A 17,500-nucleotide genomic window follows, 5' to 3' on the forward strand; every position below is an offset into this window, starting at 1 on the left:
GAAGCCGCTGGTGAATTAGTCGACTTTCTGCCGCTCTGTGCGGCGAGAGCTGGCTTCCCGGAGCTGAGCAAGGCGTGCGACTTCAGAAACACAAAGCGCTTCGGGGTCGAAACATGGCGGACAGCTACTGGTTATTAGGACGATTAGAGGTTTAGTCGCAGTTACAGCTCCGTCTTGCCGTTGATTATATTTCGCAATTGAACCTTTTTCCTTATAACAGCAGAACTGATTGTATCTCACAACTGACAGAAATTAGGACTGTCTCTCGCAGTAGTTTTTTCACGGTTATAACTGCGTCTTGCAATCATTTACTTTCTTTTTTCTTAATTCGTTGTCATTTTGGCAGTCGCTCGTATCTGGCTGACTGTCTCTCACAATCATTTATCTCACAGTTATATTGCGGTTATCACTATTTCTCACAATCTTGTTTATTTACCACTATTTGGCGATTGACTTCATGACTTTATATCTCACAGTCCTGACTTTTTCCTGACAATTATGGTAGTTTTAGGAATTTCTTTACGATTATATTGTTTTATTTTGCGATTATTACTCTTTTCACAAATGTGACTTTGTATATCTCAATCCTGATTTTTCTCAAATTATGACTTTATTTGTGCAATTATGACTTTTTTCACAATTATGACTTTTTTCACAATTATGACTTTGCATCTTGCGATTATAACTTTTTTTTATTATATTGTTTCCACTAAAGATATAAAATGAACACACTTTTTCCTCTCACAGACCGACCACACAGGTTTAACTCGTATTTGAGTTAAAATCATCTTAATTCTGGATTAGTTTGGTCTTCTGTCTTCTCCAGATGTTGACTGATGGACTGGGGATTATTCTGATGTTTTTATCAGACTCTCATTCTGACGGCACCCATTCACTTCCATTACTGAGACGCATTGCTCCGGATCTGATGAAGACGGACTCATCTGATGGCGGGATTGACATCTCTCATATTCTGCATGGGGGTGTAAAACGATTTAGAACGGAGCCAGAATGAATCCTGATGCATGACTGACATGCGCTGAGCATCATTCCCAGAATGCAATGCGCTCGACTCGATCTCTGCGTCCGCTGCGGTGTGTGTGTTTGCCGCACACAGGAAGTGGAGGCAGCGGCTTCCTGTTTCTCACGTTCTCAGATCTTCCACCTGTCAGTGGAGGTATGAAAGCATGGCGAGGCGTTCGGGTGAATTAATGATCCGCGACCTTCCCTCAATTACGTCTCATTACTCGGCAGCCCGTGGGATTCTGGGACACAAAGGGAAGACATGAGAGTGGTCTCTGCTGTCCGTCACTCAGCGTCACACAAAGACCTGCTCTGTCCACTTTCTCTTCATTTCTGATCGGGTCAGTGTTCAGGGCACAGATTTAACCCATAAAACAAACTCTTCAAATAAATCAAAATCTGTTCAAATCACAATAAATCAACGTGTAAATGATGAGACACTGAACTAAAGTAAAGCATTGTGGGGAACTAAAATCATATTTATTAAAATATATATTCAAACTATTTATGAAATACAAATTATATATATATATATATATATATATATATATATATATATATATATATATATATATATATGTATATATGTATATATATATATATTTTTATTCATATATATATATATATATATATATATATATATATATATATATATATATATATATATATATATATATATATATAAAATATGAATTAAAATAAAAATTCAATATGAATAATGCTATGTGTGTTTGTGTGTGTGTATTGTATAATTTTAATAATACTTAAAATTGTAGTAAAATTATATATTAAATTAACTTAAGCTAATTTGGCAATTTGGCTAATTTTTTTAATTTAAGTTGAAGCGCCACATTTCTCAGATTAAACCTGAAATAAGTTAATAAAAATAAATGTATATAAATAATAAATATATTTGTGTGTATGTGTATATGCAAAAGTGCTACAGAGAAAAATAAAATGGAAAATATACAAATTTAAAAAATATTAGTAAACACAATATTATTCATCAGTTTTTTTTATTTAATTGTTTATAAATAATATCAATAATAATCATGTTATCTTTTTTAAAGTTTTAGTAATTATGTTGTTTTTGTTCAGTGTAATTTTTACATGCATCTCTGTGGTTTTCATTTCACTTTTAGTTCAGCTCATCGAGCTCCGTCAAATAACGGAAATGTTTTAACAGTTAGTTCATTATAAGCGCCCTGATGTTAATGACGCAGACCCCAGAAACGTGTATTTTTGCTTCGTTGGCGTAGCAAGGATACGATGGCCCTGATGTTAGCGATGCTGCAGTTTGTTCTTGAGATCTTCAGGAGTCTGGGCGTCTCGCTGTCAATCAGGTGAACCTGAGAAGAGTCACCTGCGTCTCTCCGTCTTTGTTCTGCAGGCCTTCATTAAGATCAATTATAGTAACCCAAGACTCGCTCGGGCCCGGCGGCCCGCTCGGCCCTCCGCTCACATGTAGCTATTAAGGGTCGAATGTTAGCGGCGGAGCGCCGGAGAACGCTGTAGAGCTGAGATTTGTTAAGATGAAGACAGGAACCCGGGGTTTAAGACGCTCTGGAGGTTTGGGCTCTAATGGCTCTGGATGGATATGAGCTCATAATCTCACAGCTATATCTGCTCTCTTCATGGATTTATTACGCTCCGCTACGATCATCAGACTGGTTTAAAAGGCTGTTTAAGGCATAAAGTCAGACTAATGCGCCTCTTTTGGCTTTAAACACGCTTATTATTATTATTATTTATTTACTTATAAGTACTATACTTATTTTTCTATGTCTGTTTTGCACCTGTTTTATTGCCTGTCTCCGCCTAGGTGTATGTTTTTGAGCAATTGTTGGTTTATTTGTCATTTATCTTTGCACATACAGCATGCATACGTTTATTTATCTGACTGTTATCTCCTCACATATATTTGTACGTGGTTTCCGTTCACAAGCGATATTTATGTCTTGCATCGAAGAAGCGTTCGTGGCACGGTTTCCTCTGTCCTTTTCTACGTGAGACGCACGGCTTTGACTCTGTGTTTATCAGACGTGGCGTGTACTGTAAATAATATATCATCTGATAGCGTATGAACGATGAAGCTGGTGTTGTCGTGTCGGTGTAGGAGTCATTCGACTCTTGCTCTTGGTCTCCAGACGTCTGCTCGTGTCAAAGGCCGCTCTCCGATCTATTAAAGCAGATGGGGCCATTACTTTCAAAGGCGCTCCAGCTTTGTTTCCGGCTTTGCACGTGATAAAATATTGATGGAAAAATAGAAATATTTTGCCTCCTGCTTAATGCCGTCCATCTGAGGGGGTTAATGACTGATCTCATGTTACCGGAGCTTCACGCGGACCCCGAGGAGCTCCATCGATCGCTCTTCATCACCGGGACTTTCCGTAATCGCCCAGCTTCAGCTTCTGGAGTCGGATCTGGACGGATTCTGATCAGAATAACTGCAGTCGTATCTCCAGATCAACTTTACTCGATTCTTCAGTGGTTTTCTGGAAGAATCTGATCTTCAGGATCTTTTACTTTCACTGATCCTCAGAGAACGATCTTCAAAACATCTCACATCTTCTGAGGAGCCTTTATTTTATTTGTCTGGATCATTATATATGATCTTACTGGAGATATAGAGACCGCTGATATTTAGATCCTCAGCATCTGCTCTAATGTTATAAAGATCTCATCGTCTTAATATCAGCATCTGTGGAAAATACATATTTTAGAGTCTCTAAATAAAACCGAGCTGTTTTCCTCCATAAAAGCCTCCAAATTGGTTTTTAAACAGATTTTCTTTAAAGCATTATTTCATATACCAGACGTTTTTATAGATATATATACAGTATATTTATATATATATATATAGTTTATCGAGATGCATCTGCTTTAATGCATAAATAACACAGATATGATTTAGGTTTCTTTTCTTTTATAATAACGCTTCTGGATTATATGCAATAAAAATATCTAGGATAATGATTGATGCAATTTAATTTTCTAAGAGGTTTGAGTGGATAAACGTTTAAATTATTTAGAGAAATATGAATGTATTTCAAGATGAACCGAGTGCTTTATTTATGGGTTTAGAGTTATGTTTTATATGAAGTAACAAACATAAGGGTAACAAAATGTATTTCGGTTGAATGAAGTTATGAGTAAATATGTGAAAGTTGAGAAATCTTTTAAGCAATTCTCGTGTGTTTATATATATCTGATGCATCTCACTGTAAATATTGAATGCTTTTTAATGTTTTCAAAATCGTACGATTAACATTTAGCTCTAAAAATAATCTTGCTTTCCATTTAAATTAAATAGATTTTCTTATCAAATCGTGCAGCAGATATTTTTCTTGTTTTAAAGCCTGTGTTTGAAAACTGCACTCAATATTTAGTCGTTTTGCATTTGATTTAAGAAACTTTAAATACGCATATTGAAAAAAGTTACTTCTACTAATATATTTGAGTAAATACCTGAGAATCCTTCAATGAAGACGCATTTTCTGATATTAAGTCTTGCTTGTGAAAAAGCGGATCAAAATTAAATGAGAAAAATAAAAATACCCACAAACGGGATCAGAAAAATGATCTTTGATTTAAATAAATGGTTCTTAACACAGTGGCACATTAGTTTTAGTCCTTTTTTAAGGAGCAAGGCCTTATTTAGTCATTTTGAATCTGATGTGAAGTATTTTCCTGGAAAAAAAAGTGAATAAGCACTTAACCTTAACAATTGAATTCATTTCTAATAATATTTTTAATACTCTTAAAATGTAATACCGTATACGGCAGGATTAAGTGAGTCTCTCCCGGTGACACGAGGCACTAAATAATCTCAAGATTTCCTGGAAGTGTGCGTGAAGCTCTCAGGTTTTTCTCCAGCGGTGTTCATTTGTTTGAGAACGGCTGCATTTGCACAGAAAGCTTTCACGGGCGTCCGCTGTAATCGGGCGGATGGAAGGCCGTCCTGTTAGAGCACGCTGGGAGAAGTGCACAAACAAGCACGTTTACCTGTTATTACCTCACAAAGCTTCCAGCACCTCCGGGAAACAGGACAGGTGCGCAATAAGTGCTGGACAAAGAGAAAGAGGAGAGACGAGGGCCGGCCGACAGCAGGACGGGTCAGGACTCGGCAAACTGTGCTCAAACATCCGTCATTTTCACCGCAGGGCCTCCGAGTAATTGAGTCTCTGAGAGGAATCACGGAAAGTGGCTCTCCTGATAAAAGCCCGCGCTACGGATCACGTGCCGAAAACTCCCCAGACGTCCCTTGACTGCGTTTTTAAGCAAAGAATTGACTAATTGCTTTTAAAGACGGATCGCACTGCAAGAAAATCTAGAACAAACGTCCTTAGATCAAGATTAAGAGGACTTCAGAAAAGCTGTTTTGTTTTCCCTTTAAAATTATTTTTTTTTTTATTTTAGCTATATACAAATAAACAGATTTAGCTGACTGACGTTCAACATTTATTTTTAAATACAATTAAGCTCAAATAAATTATTTGCAACCACTTACTTTAAAAAAAAAAAGGTATTATGTATTTTTTTCGGTGTGTTTTAAGTGAAAACTTTTTATTTTTATGTTTTTCTTCACAGAATCCAGGCTTAATATGTGAAATATATTCTCTGGAGAATGTGTCTTGATTAAAGGATATTTAGATTAGTGCTTTCAAAGGGTTAATCATCATTAATTGCATACAAAATAAATGTTTTTATTTACACACACACACACACACATATATATATATATATATATATATATATATATATATATATATATATATATATATATATATATGCTGTGTATATTTATTATGCATATATACAAACACATGCATGTAAATGCTTTTGCATATATTTATATATATTTAAAGTTATACATGATTCGACTTAAAAACAAAAAGGAATTCATCAAAAATCAAGTTGAATATTGTATGACTTTAAAGAGATGAAATTAGTTAAACTGTTTTAATTTTAACTTGAATGAAATAAAATTGAGTTTTGATCCTTTCAGCTTCTTCAGGTTATAAAAGGTAAGGAAGAGATGGTTCTTTAAAGAACCTTTGGTTCTTCGGATCTCTGTGAAGAACTGTATATTAATAAATGAGCTGAAACTAAATGATTTTTGGAAGTAGTGTAATAAAACAAACACAAGTTGCTGTGACTTACTCGTCATGAAATGCTTACAGCGTGATATATTAAATAATAATATGATTGTGTTCATAACCTCGAGGAACCTCTCCAGAACGCTCAGAACGTTCCCCTGCATAAAAGACCGTTTTTAAAGAATTTTCAGAATTGATGTCTGGTTTGTTACGATCATAAAAACGCTGAGAAAATCATCCAAATGAAGTTCTTAGCAATGCACATGATCAGAAATGAGGCTTTGATATATTTACGGCAGGAAATGTGCTTAATATCTTCACGGAACATGATCTTTACTGAACATCCTAAGGATTCGTGGCATAAAAAGAACTGATAACGGACTCTTGTCTATTTCTACAGACACGGCTGTGCTCTCATGATCTTACGCTCGTATTTCAGACCAGAATTCATTGCTAGCAGGTGATGTGTTTGTTGTGTTTGAGTTCTGCGGATTCGTGCTCATTACGGACGCAGAAACTGGATATATGATCAGTCATAACTGCTTGCAGAAGACGGTCCTCCGGTCCCGTCCAGCGTCGGCCCGGCCCCGGCCCGGCCCTCTCTCAGATCAGGAAAGCTCGGCGTGATAGAACGCCTGAGGTCAACAGGTGCTTGAAAACCAATATCAGTGTCTGGGAAAATGATTTTTCAGTCTCGTTGCTCAAATGACTTGCAGGTGAACGACTGTCGGAGAACAAGACAATGGATGTGAATGGGTGCCGTCGGAACAGCCGAATAATCCACAGTCGCATTAAAGCAGTCACTTTTCTGGATTATGGCTAGAGATGAATGCGTGAGGAACGTGTTGATGCACAAAATGCGTTAAACGCTGTTAAATCGAATGCATTTTTGCTTTTATAAGTGGTTTGTGCAGCTCACGATATACACTCTTGAATGAAACGAGGCGTCTGAGGCGTTTTCGCTATAAGTTCAGGGTCTGCCCTGTGTTTCACACCCATGCCTCAAACATCACGCCTGTCTTTCAGCCGACAAAACCGATTTGCATAAGCAGGTCTGAAATCGGTGGCCATTTTAATGTATTTAAGCAGAGTTCCTGCCAGATGTTCTCAGATGTTTCCACATGTGTGAGTGAGTTCATCTTCACACGCGTTCACACCGACATAGTCAGCTTCCATTAAAGTGATCGATTGCTGGGAAGAATTAAGAATATATTAAAAGCGTGCATGGCGGCTTTTCATTGCTGGGTGGCTTTAATGATAATATTCCAGCTAGTCTGGTGAAGACGCCTCTGCTGCTCTGCGTTTCTTTACGGTCTTCATAATTAACATTAATTCAGTTCAGCGTGAAAACGAGGTGAGTGAAGGTAAAATAAAAGAATAATAAATGGTAATATAAATAATAATTAACGAAAAAGATAACAGGGCAGGTCACAGTCGTTATATTTAGTCTCGACAGATAATAAATACAATAAAAAATACTTCAGAGAATAAAAGATTTAAAAACAATAAAATAAAAAATAACTTATTTATATTGAAATACATTAAATAAGTAGTTTTGTAACAAAATCAGCAAAATTATATATATATATATATATATATATATATATATATATATATATATATATATATATATATATATATATATATAGTAACACTATACTTTACATAAAAACTATAAATAATATAAACACTATAAAAAACAATAATATATATATATATATATATATATATATATATATATATATATATATATATATATATATATATATATTTGTATTTACATTATGCAAGTAACAATACAATTTATGAATAAATTTAATTAAAATGAAATAATTAAATGCATTACGTAGTTATGCGCTACATAAAACAATATTTCATACATATAATTTATGAAAATATAATAAATAAAGGGAATAAAAACTTGTAGAATAAATTAAATCCAAAAACAGTCATAAAAAGGAATAAATCAATTAAAATTGAAATAATTCTTAATGAAAGAGTTGCCAGGCAAGGTCAGGTAACGTTTATAAAGTGAACTCTTTATTGAACGAGTTACTAAATCAGCGATAAAGCGCTGCGCTGCGAGAACCACGTGTGTGAAATCTCGCAGAGTCTCGTGACTCGCTGAGGTCTCGCGGTGCTCCCTCGCGCGTTTCCTGTTCCGGGGTCGGTAGTGTGCGCTGTGTGTGTGTTTATGCGCTTGTGTGTGTGAGTGTGTGTGATGATGATGATGGCGGAGCTGGTGCAGGGACAGGCCTCGGTGGCTCAGACCGGGATGAAGGACGGATTCACGGACCCCTTTCACCGCGCGCGGCAGGTAGAGGCGCGAGCGAGCGTGTGTTTGACGCGCGAGCGTGCGTTTGCAGGCGCGCGTCCGGACTGAGCGCGCTTAGCCTGCTAGCTGCTAGTGCTGCAGGAGCTTTAAAACTCCGGCACACACACTCGCTCTCTCACACACACACACACACACACACACACACACACACACGCGCGCGTACACACGCTCACACCCGCACAGATTAAGGCCACGACGCAACAACAACCTCAAAACAGCGCTCGGACCGCGCGACGTCGCGCCGACAACGCTGACAGCAACTTTAGCGCGCTCCGCTCGAGCGCAAACTCCGAAAACGGCAGCGACAGACCGCTGCAACCTGTTGTCGTCTTACACACTTCTTAAAACTTCCCTCGGCGAGCTCCGCGCTCACGATCTCGAGCCGAGTCAAGTTTATCGTGCACGGTGACACTTGTGTTAAAGCTCACACACACACACACACACGATCATGTGCTCGGAGCAGTTTCAGGACTGAAGAAGAACTTCATCGGTGTGTGTTCTTCAGAGGCCTCGCGCTTCTGCTCACTTCTCTGCACTTTGACTCTAACACACACACACACACACACACTTCACGAAGATCACGGTTATTAATCGCGCTCGTTTCACAGGAGTCTTGCATGAGCACATTTAATATTCCTAATCCTCGTCTCAGCGGGATTTCTGCATGAAGTTTACGCTTAAAATGATCATTCCGCCTTCACCTGTAGTGTTGTAAGTAGCTTATCTGCTCATGTGCACTTTTTCACGAGCTTAACTCTCGTTTTATTATTATTAGCTGCTCATAATCGATCCTTTCACCATTACATACACCACACGCAGTACTATATCCACTCCTGTGACCTTTTTAGTGAGTGTTACTGTGGTTTTGCCGTTACACACAGTATAGTGTGTAGTATATGTGCACTTTAAATACTCAATAGCGGAAATACTACTTGCAATACTACATGTAGCGCTGCATACTATATCTACTTCTGTGCTATTTTTAGTGTAGGTGACTTGAGCATTATATAATATGAAGCAGTATATCTAGTATATTAGGCCTACTCTTAATCACCTCACGGTGGAAATATTACATGCAGCGGGAAAATGGCGCTTGTAGTCATTAATAGTACAAATTTTTCCGTTACATGTAGTATATCACCTCATTTTAATCGCACTACTTGTTGCAATACTGTACGTAATTGTGAAATGATGGTTACATCGATTAAAAGCGATCATTTCATGGTTACAGTACTGCGCGTAGTATTTCTGATTTTGAGTATAAGTAGAGATGCACCGCTTGGGGAAAAAAAGATATTTATCGTGATTTATGATGATTTACGTAAGCCACGTTCATTGCGCAACATTCGTATTCCCTGAATATGAACACGGTTGGAACGCGGCACTTCTAGTCGTTCAATTAGCAAGAGTTTCAAATGAAGTCGCTTGCATTTTAGATGCAATATAGACTGATTTCGCCCAAAATGGTTCCAGTGAGAGCCTCAGCAGAACGGTTCTCCGTCTCAGAGCAGCGCAGGCCTTTCTTCGCCGAGTGAATCCATGTTTTTGAACGAATTAAATGAGTCAGTGATTCAGCAACCCATTCATAAAAAGTCATTTGGCTCCTTTTAGTGCTTTTAGTAAAGTAAGTAGTTTTGTTGCATAAAAAAGGATAGGTTTTTGTTAGTATTTTCTGTTGATTATTCTTATAGACAACCGGAATTGGCAAAAATCAAACGTTGAATCTGTGCGTCTCTAATTAGACGTTCTCATCTGAGATAGCAAAATGATTGCTTTTAATAATTAGTCGTCGTTTCTCCAGTGTTGCGTCAGGACTTTTAATACGCGTTATCTTCGTTTTAGCAAAAATATTACATAGTGTTTTATGCAATGTTAAAATGGTTTTAAGTACTCATCTAAGCGGATATACTACACAATACTCTGTGTGTAATAGTTACGATTAAGTGATTACATACGAGTAATGCGTGTAGTATTTTTGCTCAGAGATGAGTGATTTTTGTAATAATAATCTTTTTACTATTGCATGCAGTGTTTCTGAGCTGAAGACTGAGTATTAAAAATACTCATCTGAGCAGATATACTACTGTAATACTGCATGTAATCGTAAAACGATGCTTATAAGAACCGAGTGCTCGTTTCACCATTATATACAGTATAGTGTGTACTCATAGTACTAATACTCATCATCCTTATTTCAGCAGAAATACTACATGTGCTAAAATGGTTGAAAGTAGGTATTTGAGTATAGTACCTGCAGTACTACACCACATCATAAAATGGTGCTTAATGATTGAAAGTGTTCATTTAACAATTGCATACAGTATTGCGTGTACTATATCTGCTTAGATCATTTTATCATGGTAGAGCACGTAGTATTTCTGTTGAGATAGTATTAAACATGCTCGTATCAGCAGCAGTGCTACATGCAACACTATGTAGTGGTCTAATGATGATTGTAATTATTAAAAGTGCTTATACAGTTATAGTATTGCACGTATATCTGCTCAGATGAGTACTTTAAATACTCACCTCTATCTCAGTGGAAATACTCATGCAGTACTATATGTAATGGTAAAATGATTAAAAGTACTCATCTGAACTCATACTTACAATAATATATGCATTTATAATGAAAAAAAGCGATCATTTCACTTATACTACATGCAGTACTATGTGTCTATCTGCTCGGATGAGTACTTGTCATTTTCTTCGTTGTAGTACTGTATGGCATGTAGTATGTTCATATCAACAGAAATGCTGCATGCTATACTGTATTTAATAAAGACTAGCAGATACATCACATACATTACTGCATGTAATAAAAGTAGTTTTAATAAAGCTTCTCATTACATGTAGTACTGCTCAGATGAGCATTTTAAATGATTATAATTGTCCTCTGAGCGAGTAATGTTCATCTCAACAGAAATACTATATCAGATCATGAAATCTTTACCGTTGCGTGCATTACATGTAGTACATTTGCTTAGATGAGGATTATGATTATTAAAGGTTGCTCAAATGAGCATATATACTGCAGGCAATACTATTTAATGATACAACAATAATCATTAGTTTTAGCATTACTTTTTAAGTATTGCAAGTGTTATACTTCCAATTACAGTTAAAAACAAAGTCTTCATTTCATGCAAATCTGCCGAGATCAGAGAACTGTTATAATGGTAAATAATTTTTCCACTCCATATAGCATGTATGCTTATGAGCAGTTTTGACCATTATAAGTATAATTGTACATATTGTATCTCGTGTAGTATATCTGCGCTTTTATGAATTACAGTCATGCTTTTACCGTTGCATATCATATTACATGCACCGTGTCTGCTCATACGAGTACTTTTAATACTCATTCAGTATGGTATGATTATACACAGTAGTGCGTGAAGTGTGTTTGCCCAGACGAGCCGTTAAAAGTCAGCTTGAACGTGTTCCACAGAAGTTATTTTGGTGTTGGAGTTCATTGTTGAAGTCATTGATTTGCCGAGAGCTGCGCGGTGAGCAGAGACACGCAGCTGTCATGACACACGCGCCTCAGTATTTCAGAGAGAATATGAGACACTCTCAGAGCCGTCGCTCATGCATGCATGTGCCGCGCCACGTTTGCATAACATGAAAAACCAGACTTGAGCTTCAATATTCCAGTATTAGCGCTGCTTTGTGCGGTTTTCAAGAGTGCAACTTTTGTCGTACGCCTCGCAAACAGCTTTTCCTTTTAATGTTAATGAGTTTTTAGGCATGTGTGAGATGTTAATGCAGGGTTGCTGTCTCTGAATGACTTCACTGTAACTCTCCTGAGTGTCGGAGCTTGTCAGGAGGCGCCTGACGGATCAATACTCGGTTAAGGCCCGTCAGAATGAGCCGAGTCCGGTCCCGTACACACAGACTGCCTGTCTTCTGCTTTCTACAGGAACCCACCGAGTTTGATGGCTTGTGTAGCGGTGGTTAATATTTCAGTTTGTGGGATGTTAATTAGTTGATGTAAACAGCTGTCCTTTACCTCAAATATCTGATTAATTCTGATTAGCTTATTACCTTCGTTTCAGTTAACTGGCTGTATGGCTGTATTGATGAGGACGTGTAACTCTAGTATTAGGAGCGTTAGAATGAATGGAGTTTAATTCACGATTACTCAAAACCAGTCCAAAGTGATAAAAGTACTTATTACGAAACAACAACATTTATTCAACTCCAAAAGTCATAATAGTTGCTTCATGTTTTCCAGCTAAAACCGTAATGTGTCTCAATGAGTGAAATTGGTGAATATTTCATTTTAGTTAACATTTATTTCTCCAAACAAAAAGGTTGTCGTCATGGCCTTAATTTTAGTTTTGAAACTGAATAAAAAAGACCACGTGCTCTTTCTTCAAGAAGCTATTTAGTTCCTTGTTGCTTTGAGAATGTGTGTTTGTTGGGGGTGTGCAGCTTTTGGTCGGATCATGTTTGAGAGCTCATGTAGTGTTGGTCATGTTTGAGCACATGCGTGTCGTTTCGTAACCCGCCCGGCCTTGAACGCTCGGACCCGTCCACCTGTGGCTGCTTTGAGGATTTCTTGTCCGGGCGTCGGAGCGCAGGCCGGACTCCTGAGCTGCCGGGGAAGAAAATAGACCTGGGCTCTCGTCCAGAATCGCAGGCCTGTTTTACAGCGCCGCCGTGGAGCTGATTTATCAGCCGTCACAATGCACTTTATCTGTAGTTTGCTCTCCTGCGATAGAAACGAGCGCTCGCTTGTTTGATTTGGATGACGCGAGCGCGTTACATAATCAGCTTCACCCGTGCAGTGACAGCTGTCGTGTTTAACCTCGTCATGCATATCGTTCAGAATGCATGTGAACCAGAATCTGAATCGATTTCACACAGAATATCAAGCTTCATTTTCTTTTGTCTTGCTAAAAGCATATCGTATCTGATCAGATGCATGTGAAGACCTTCATCAGTTATTCTTATTTTTTTCTACTTAATGTGGAAATTTGGAAAAGATAATGAGAATTTATTTATTTTCTCAATGTCAATGAGAAAATTGTTCTGTGAAATTTATAAGAACATGCATATACTCACATAAACATTTCTAGTACAAGTTTTAGTACTTAATTTACTTGTATATATATATATATATATATATATATATATATATATTTTTTTTTTATATGTGTGTGTGTATATATAAAATCTTTGAAATAATGTAATAAAACATATAAGTTTGACTAAAACAACATTATGTTAAAAATTTCAAGCCAAAAAATGTATTATTTTTACTTGCATATACTTTCAAATGAAATAAGTGGTTCATATTCATAGCTGTACATATTGATATTCACGAAAAAGACTAAATAAATTCTACACCTGATGGTCCTGATGTATTTTCTGTTCAAAAGTGACCCGGATGCGAAATGTGTGAACATTTATTTAAATTACGTTCATTTTAATGAATAAAAATGCACGTAATGTGTATTTTGAGGACCTTTAAAGCATTTGCAAAGTTTTTATCTTTTACTAAAAGCCCTATTTTTAGGGTTTCCAGCGCTGCACCGAGAGTCGAAACCAGCGCCTCGTGGAGTTTGATTTAATTAGTCGCCGCTGAAGCAATCAAAGCAGGTGGTAATTAGCATTAATCCGCGAGCGCTCTCGTTCCTCCGCCCGTCGTGACTCGGCGTATCTGCGTGAGCGCTCGGCGAGCTTGTTGCATCATGGGTAATTAATGCGCTCCACTGACCTACATGGGCTCGCTCTAAACAGTGGTTCTCTGAAAGCCGCTGTCCGGCTCAAGTGGGCAACAAGTGGCCAGTTGTTGGTCTGAATTCCTCCGAGCGCTGTTTACCTTCTGCTGCGTTTGGCTGGAGTCGTTCCCTTGGGTCGCTCGTTTATCCCGCCGCTCGCATTGCTGGCATTCCTTCCCAGCATTCCCCAGAAAGAGGGTTTAGCTGCAGGGAAGAGGTGGAGACGGGCCTGTCTCTCTCGTTCTGCCCCGCGCCGGCCTTTCTGCTCAAAATGGCAGCGTTCGAAGCATCTCTTCTCTCCGAGGCTCCGTTCGGACACAGCTCTTCATCGCTTGAGAAACATCATCTTTTCATTTGTCTGAAACACAAACCCCTGGAATGAGAGACACGCCTGCATTTGAGCTGCACGGTTTATAACATCTTAACTGTCGGTCATTCCCTTGTGTTTGCGATTTATGATGTTCGTAACGTTGTTTGAAGCAGCCGCATGCCATATTTTTACACGAACGAGCTTAAAATGCTGATAAACCTTTGTTTTTCTGTCGTAAGAAGCCTCAAAGGCATCGGATTGGTTTCATCTATATATAAAAAGACAAAACTATGAATGCTATTGTGATACTAATACAGATAACCTGTTGAAAGAAAAAAACGTCTTAAACACAGAATATTATAAGTGCATTTATTACATAACGGTTATAATTGTTGCATCTGTAATTGCAATTAGAAAACGGATTAATTTTGAAGCCCTACTATAAGTATAGAATTGCATAATAATTATAATTGTTACAATTGTATGCACACAGATGATTATTTTAATATCCTATATTTAGCATCACTTTTTTTATTTTATTGGTGTACTCCTGTTGCAGTGGTTTTAAATGCAATGCAATGAGCATTTAATGCATTACAAATGATTTATTTTATTTTTAATAGTAAAGCATCTATTTTTTATTTTTTTGCTAGCGCAAATCCTTTTATTTTGTACTTATGAATGAATGACTCAAATATTTTCAAGCTTGTTTTGTAGAATTATTTGTCCATTGATTTGTCTTTTTATATGCGTTAGTGTGTGTGTGTGTGTATACACATGTATGAATACTTTTCAGCCGTGGTTCTGTGTCTGATCTCAGATCGCTAAGATGGGTGGAGAGCAGATGCAGCATCTGAACAACTCGTCTCCGGTGGTCGATGCCTCTCTGTACGGCTACGGAGGGCAGAAGCGCTCGCTGGATGAAGGAGGTACTGCAGCTCGTTATTAATATCAGAATCGGTGCAGCTTTATGAAGCGCTGACCTTTGACGGTGTGTCGAGCCGTCGATGGTTTCTTCTGTTCTTGAGCCGCTTGCGAAACAGTCCCCAGACGTCAGGAGCGGAGAGCGTGGAGACGGCTGAGGAAGTGAAACTTCATGCTTAAAAACAGGGCTGAAAGTTAACATTAAAATCTGCACAGAAGCGTTTCATTTTTATTCTTATGTTTATTTTTTAATTAAAGCAAGGGCCTAAATTGTCTTTAGCTATTGCTAATATTTGAAATGACAGCTTTAAGTAGCTTAGCATAATATATTTTCTTTCTTAGGAAAAAAAAATACCCAAAGTTATATTAAATAGTTAGTTATGCATCTTATTGGTAAACAAAAACTTTTTTCTTTTTTTTTCTTTTTTGACCGTTCGGTTGGAAACTCTTTTATAAAGTGAACTCACTTAAAGAGTTTAGTGTAATTTTGCCAGAAAAAGTTTTAGAATTTTTTTCATATGTTAACTAGTAGAGCTTGAGTTAGTTTTTTTTTATTGTATTTTTTAATATAGTTTTTTTCTATGATAATAGCCTGACAAGGCAGTACATGAAAGTATACTACTTCTACTTACACTTATAGAGTTCAAGTGAATGTTTAACTGAAACCTGCATAAATATAAACCGTGCAAACACACTGGATATTAATAGATATAAGTGTTTTCTTTTCACACATCTCACCAAATCATGACTTTCATGTTTTAGCATTCTGCTATTGCTATTCTTTTATTATTTGCAATTCGTTGAATGTCTAAAACTTTTTGTTAAATGTAGTAATAATTACCAATGAACTCATCTTGCTGTTTTTGGACTATTTATCTGCTGCATTGAATTGAATGAATATTTAATCGGTTTAGATTGAACTGTTTTTCTGATTATTAAAAAATTTGAAACCCCAGCAATTTATCAAAACTTTGCATTTTTAAATGTGCCTTTTTTCGAGCATTTGCACAAATGCATCAACATGTCAGGCGTCTTCTTCTGCCAGGCTGTGTGTCTGTGTCCGTAATAAACACTGGTGTGTTTCTCTTCTGTTTAGTGGCTAACCAGCTCGGCGCAATGGTACATGGTACAAGGTGAGGGCTTTACTTCATTAAAACTCAGGCTATTGCTCGTCATAGTTCAGAGCTGTAATGATTGAATGTGTTTGTTTAGGGCTATAATAACAGAAGACTTCAAAGTGCCTGATAAGATGGTTGGATTCAGTAAGTACTGTGGATCATTTTAGTAGTCTAATAATTAGTGCAACTCTTTGTCCTTGACTTGTATCAGTCACTTTCTTCCTAGTATGCACACAGGTTTTGGTCTGCGTATGCGTCGAGATATTTTCCTGATATAAGCTGACCGGTGTGTTTTTCTTGTCCGGCAGTCATTGGACGAGGCGGTGAACAGATCACAAGAATTCAGCTGGAATCTAACTGTAAGATCCAGATCGCTGCCGGTACGTCCTGATCTGCATCCGTCTCCGATCTGTGTTTATGTCTTTCCTGAAGTTCGAGCGGGAGAACGTTATGGTTTTATTCTGAGGGAAAGAAAGAACTGGTAGAATGTAAACGTGCCAAAATGTGAATCGTACAATAAAATGGTCAAATACAAATATATATATATATATATATATATATATATATATATATATATATATATATATATATATATGTATATATATATATATATTATATTTATATTTATTTATAGCGTATAACAAGTCATGAAAAATAATAATATAATAAACTAAATTACAATATTTTACTGATATTTAATAAAAATACGTACTAATTATACATTTGAGAAATTGAACCCATATCAAACATGATGCATGCAATTAAGTAGTAATCGTTGATTATGGAATTATTATTAGAATGTATTATTCTATGCGTATTTAATTAATGGTTATGAGAGGTAATATGCATTTGAGAAGTAATTAGCGGTGCATGTTTTTGAAGTATTCTTTGCGTTGTGAAATTGTCCTTGGAAATAGAAATTGAAATTAAAATAATTAGATATTTTGCGAATATTTAATACA

At 36.9% G+C, this 17,500-nt stretch overlaps 1 protein-coding gene across 1 annotated transcript in view; it reads left to right on the forward strand.

The window, feature by feature from the left end:
* The first annotated feature begins 8,280 nt into the window (after positions 1 to 8,280).
* Positions 8,281 to 17,500, forward strand: part of LOC122332372 (far upstream element-binding protein 3-like) — a 24,269-nt gene continuing 15,049 nt past the window's right edge. The window contains exons 1-5 of the mRNA XM_043229677.1: positions 8,281 to 8,439; positions 15,317 to 15,425; positions 16,517 to 16,553; positions 16,633 to 16,682; positions 16,847 to 16,918. Coding sequence (XP_043085612.1) covers positions 8,344 to 8,439; positions 15,317 to 15,425; positions 16,517 to 16,553; positions 16,633 to 16,682; positions 16,847 to 16,918 — 364 coding nt within the window. The 5' untranslated portion in view covers positions 8,281 to 8,343. The remainder of the gene's footprint in view (positions 8,440 to 15,316; positions 15,426 to 16,516; positions 16,554 to 16,632; positions 16,683 to 16,846; positions 16,919 to 17,500) is intronic.

Source organism: Puntigrus tetrazona, unplaced genomic scaffold (genome assembly GCF_018831695.1).
Source record: "Puntigrus tetrazona isolate hp1 unplaced genomic scaffold, ASM1883169v1 S000000020, whole genome shotgun sequence".
In the NCBI taxonomy this organism is placed as follows: Eukaryota; Metazoa; Chordata; class Actinopteri; order Cypriniformes; family Cyprinidae; genus Puntigrus; species Puntigrus tetrazona.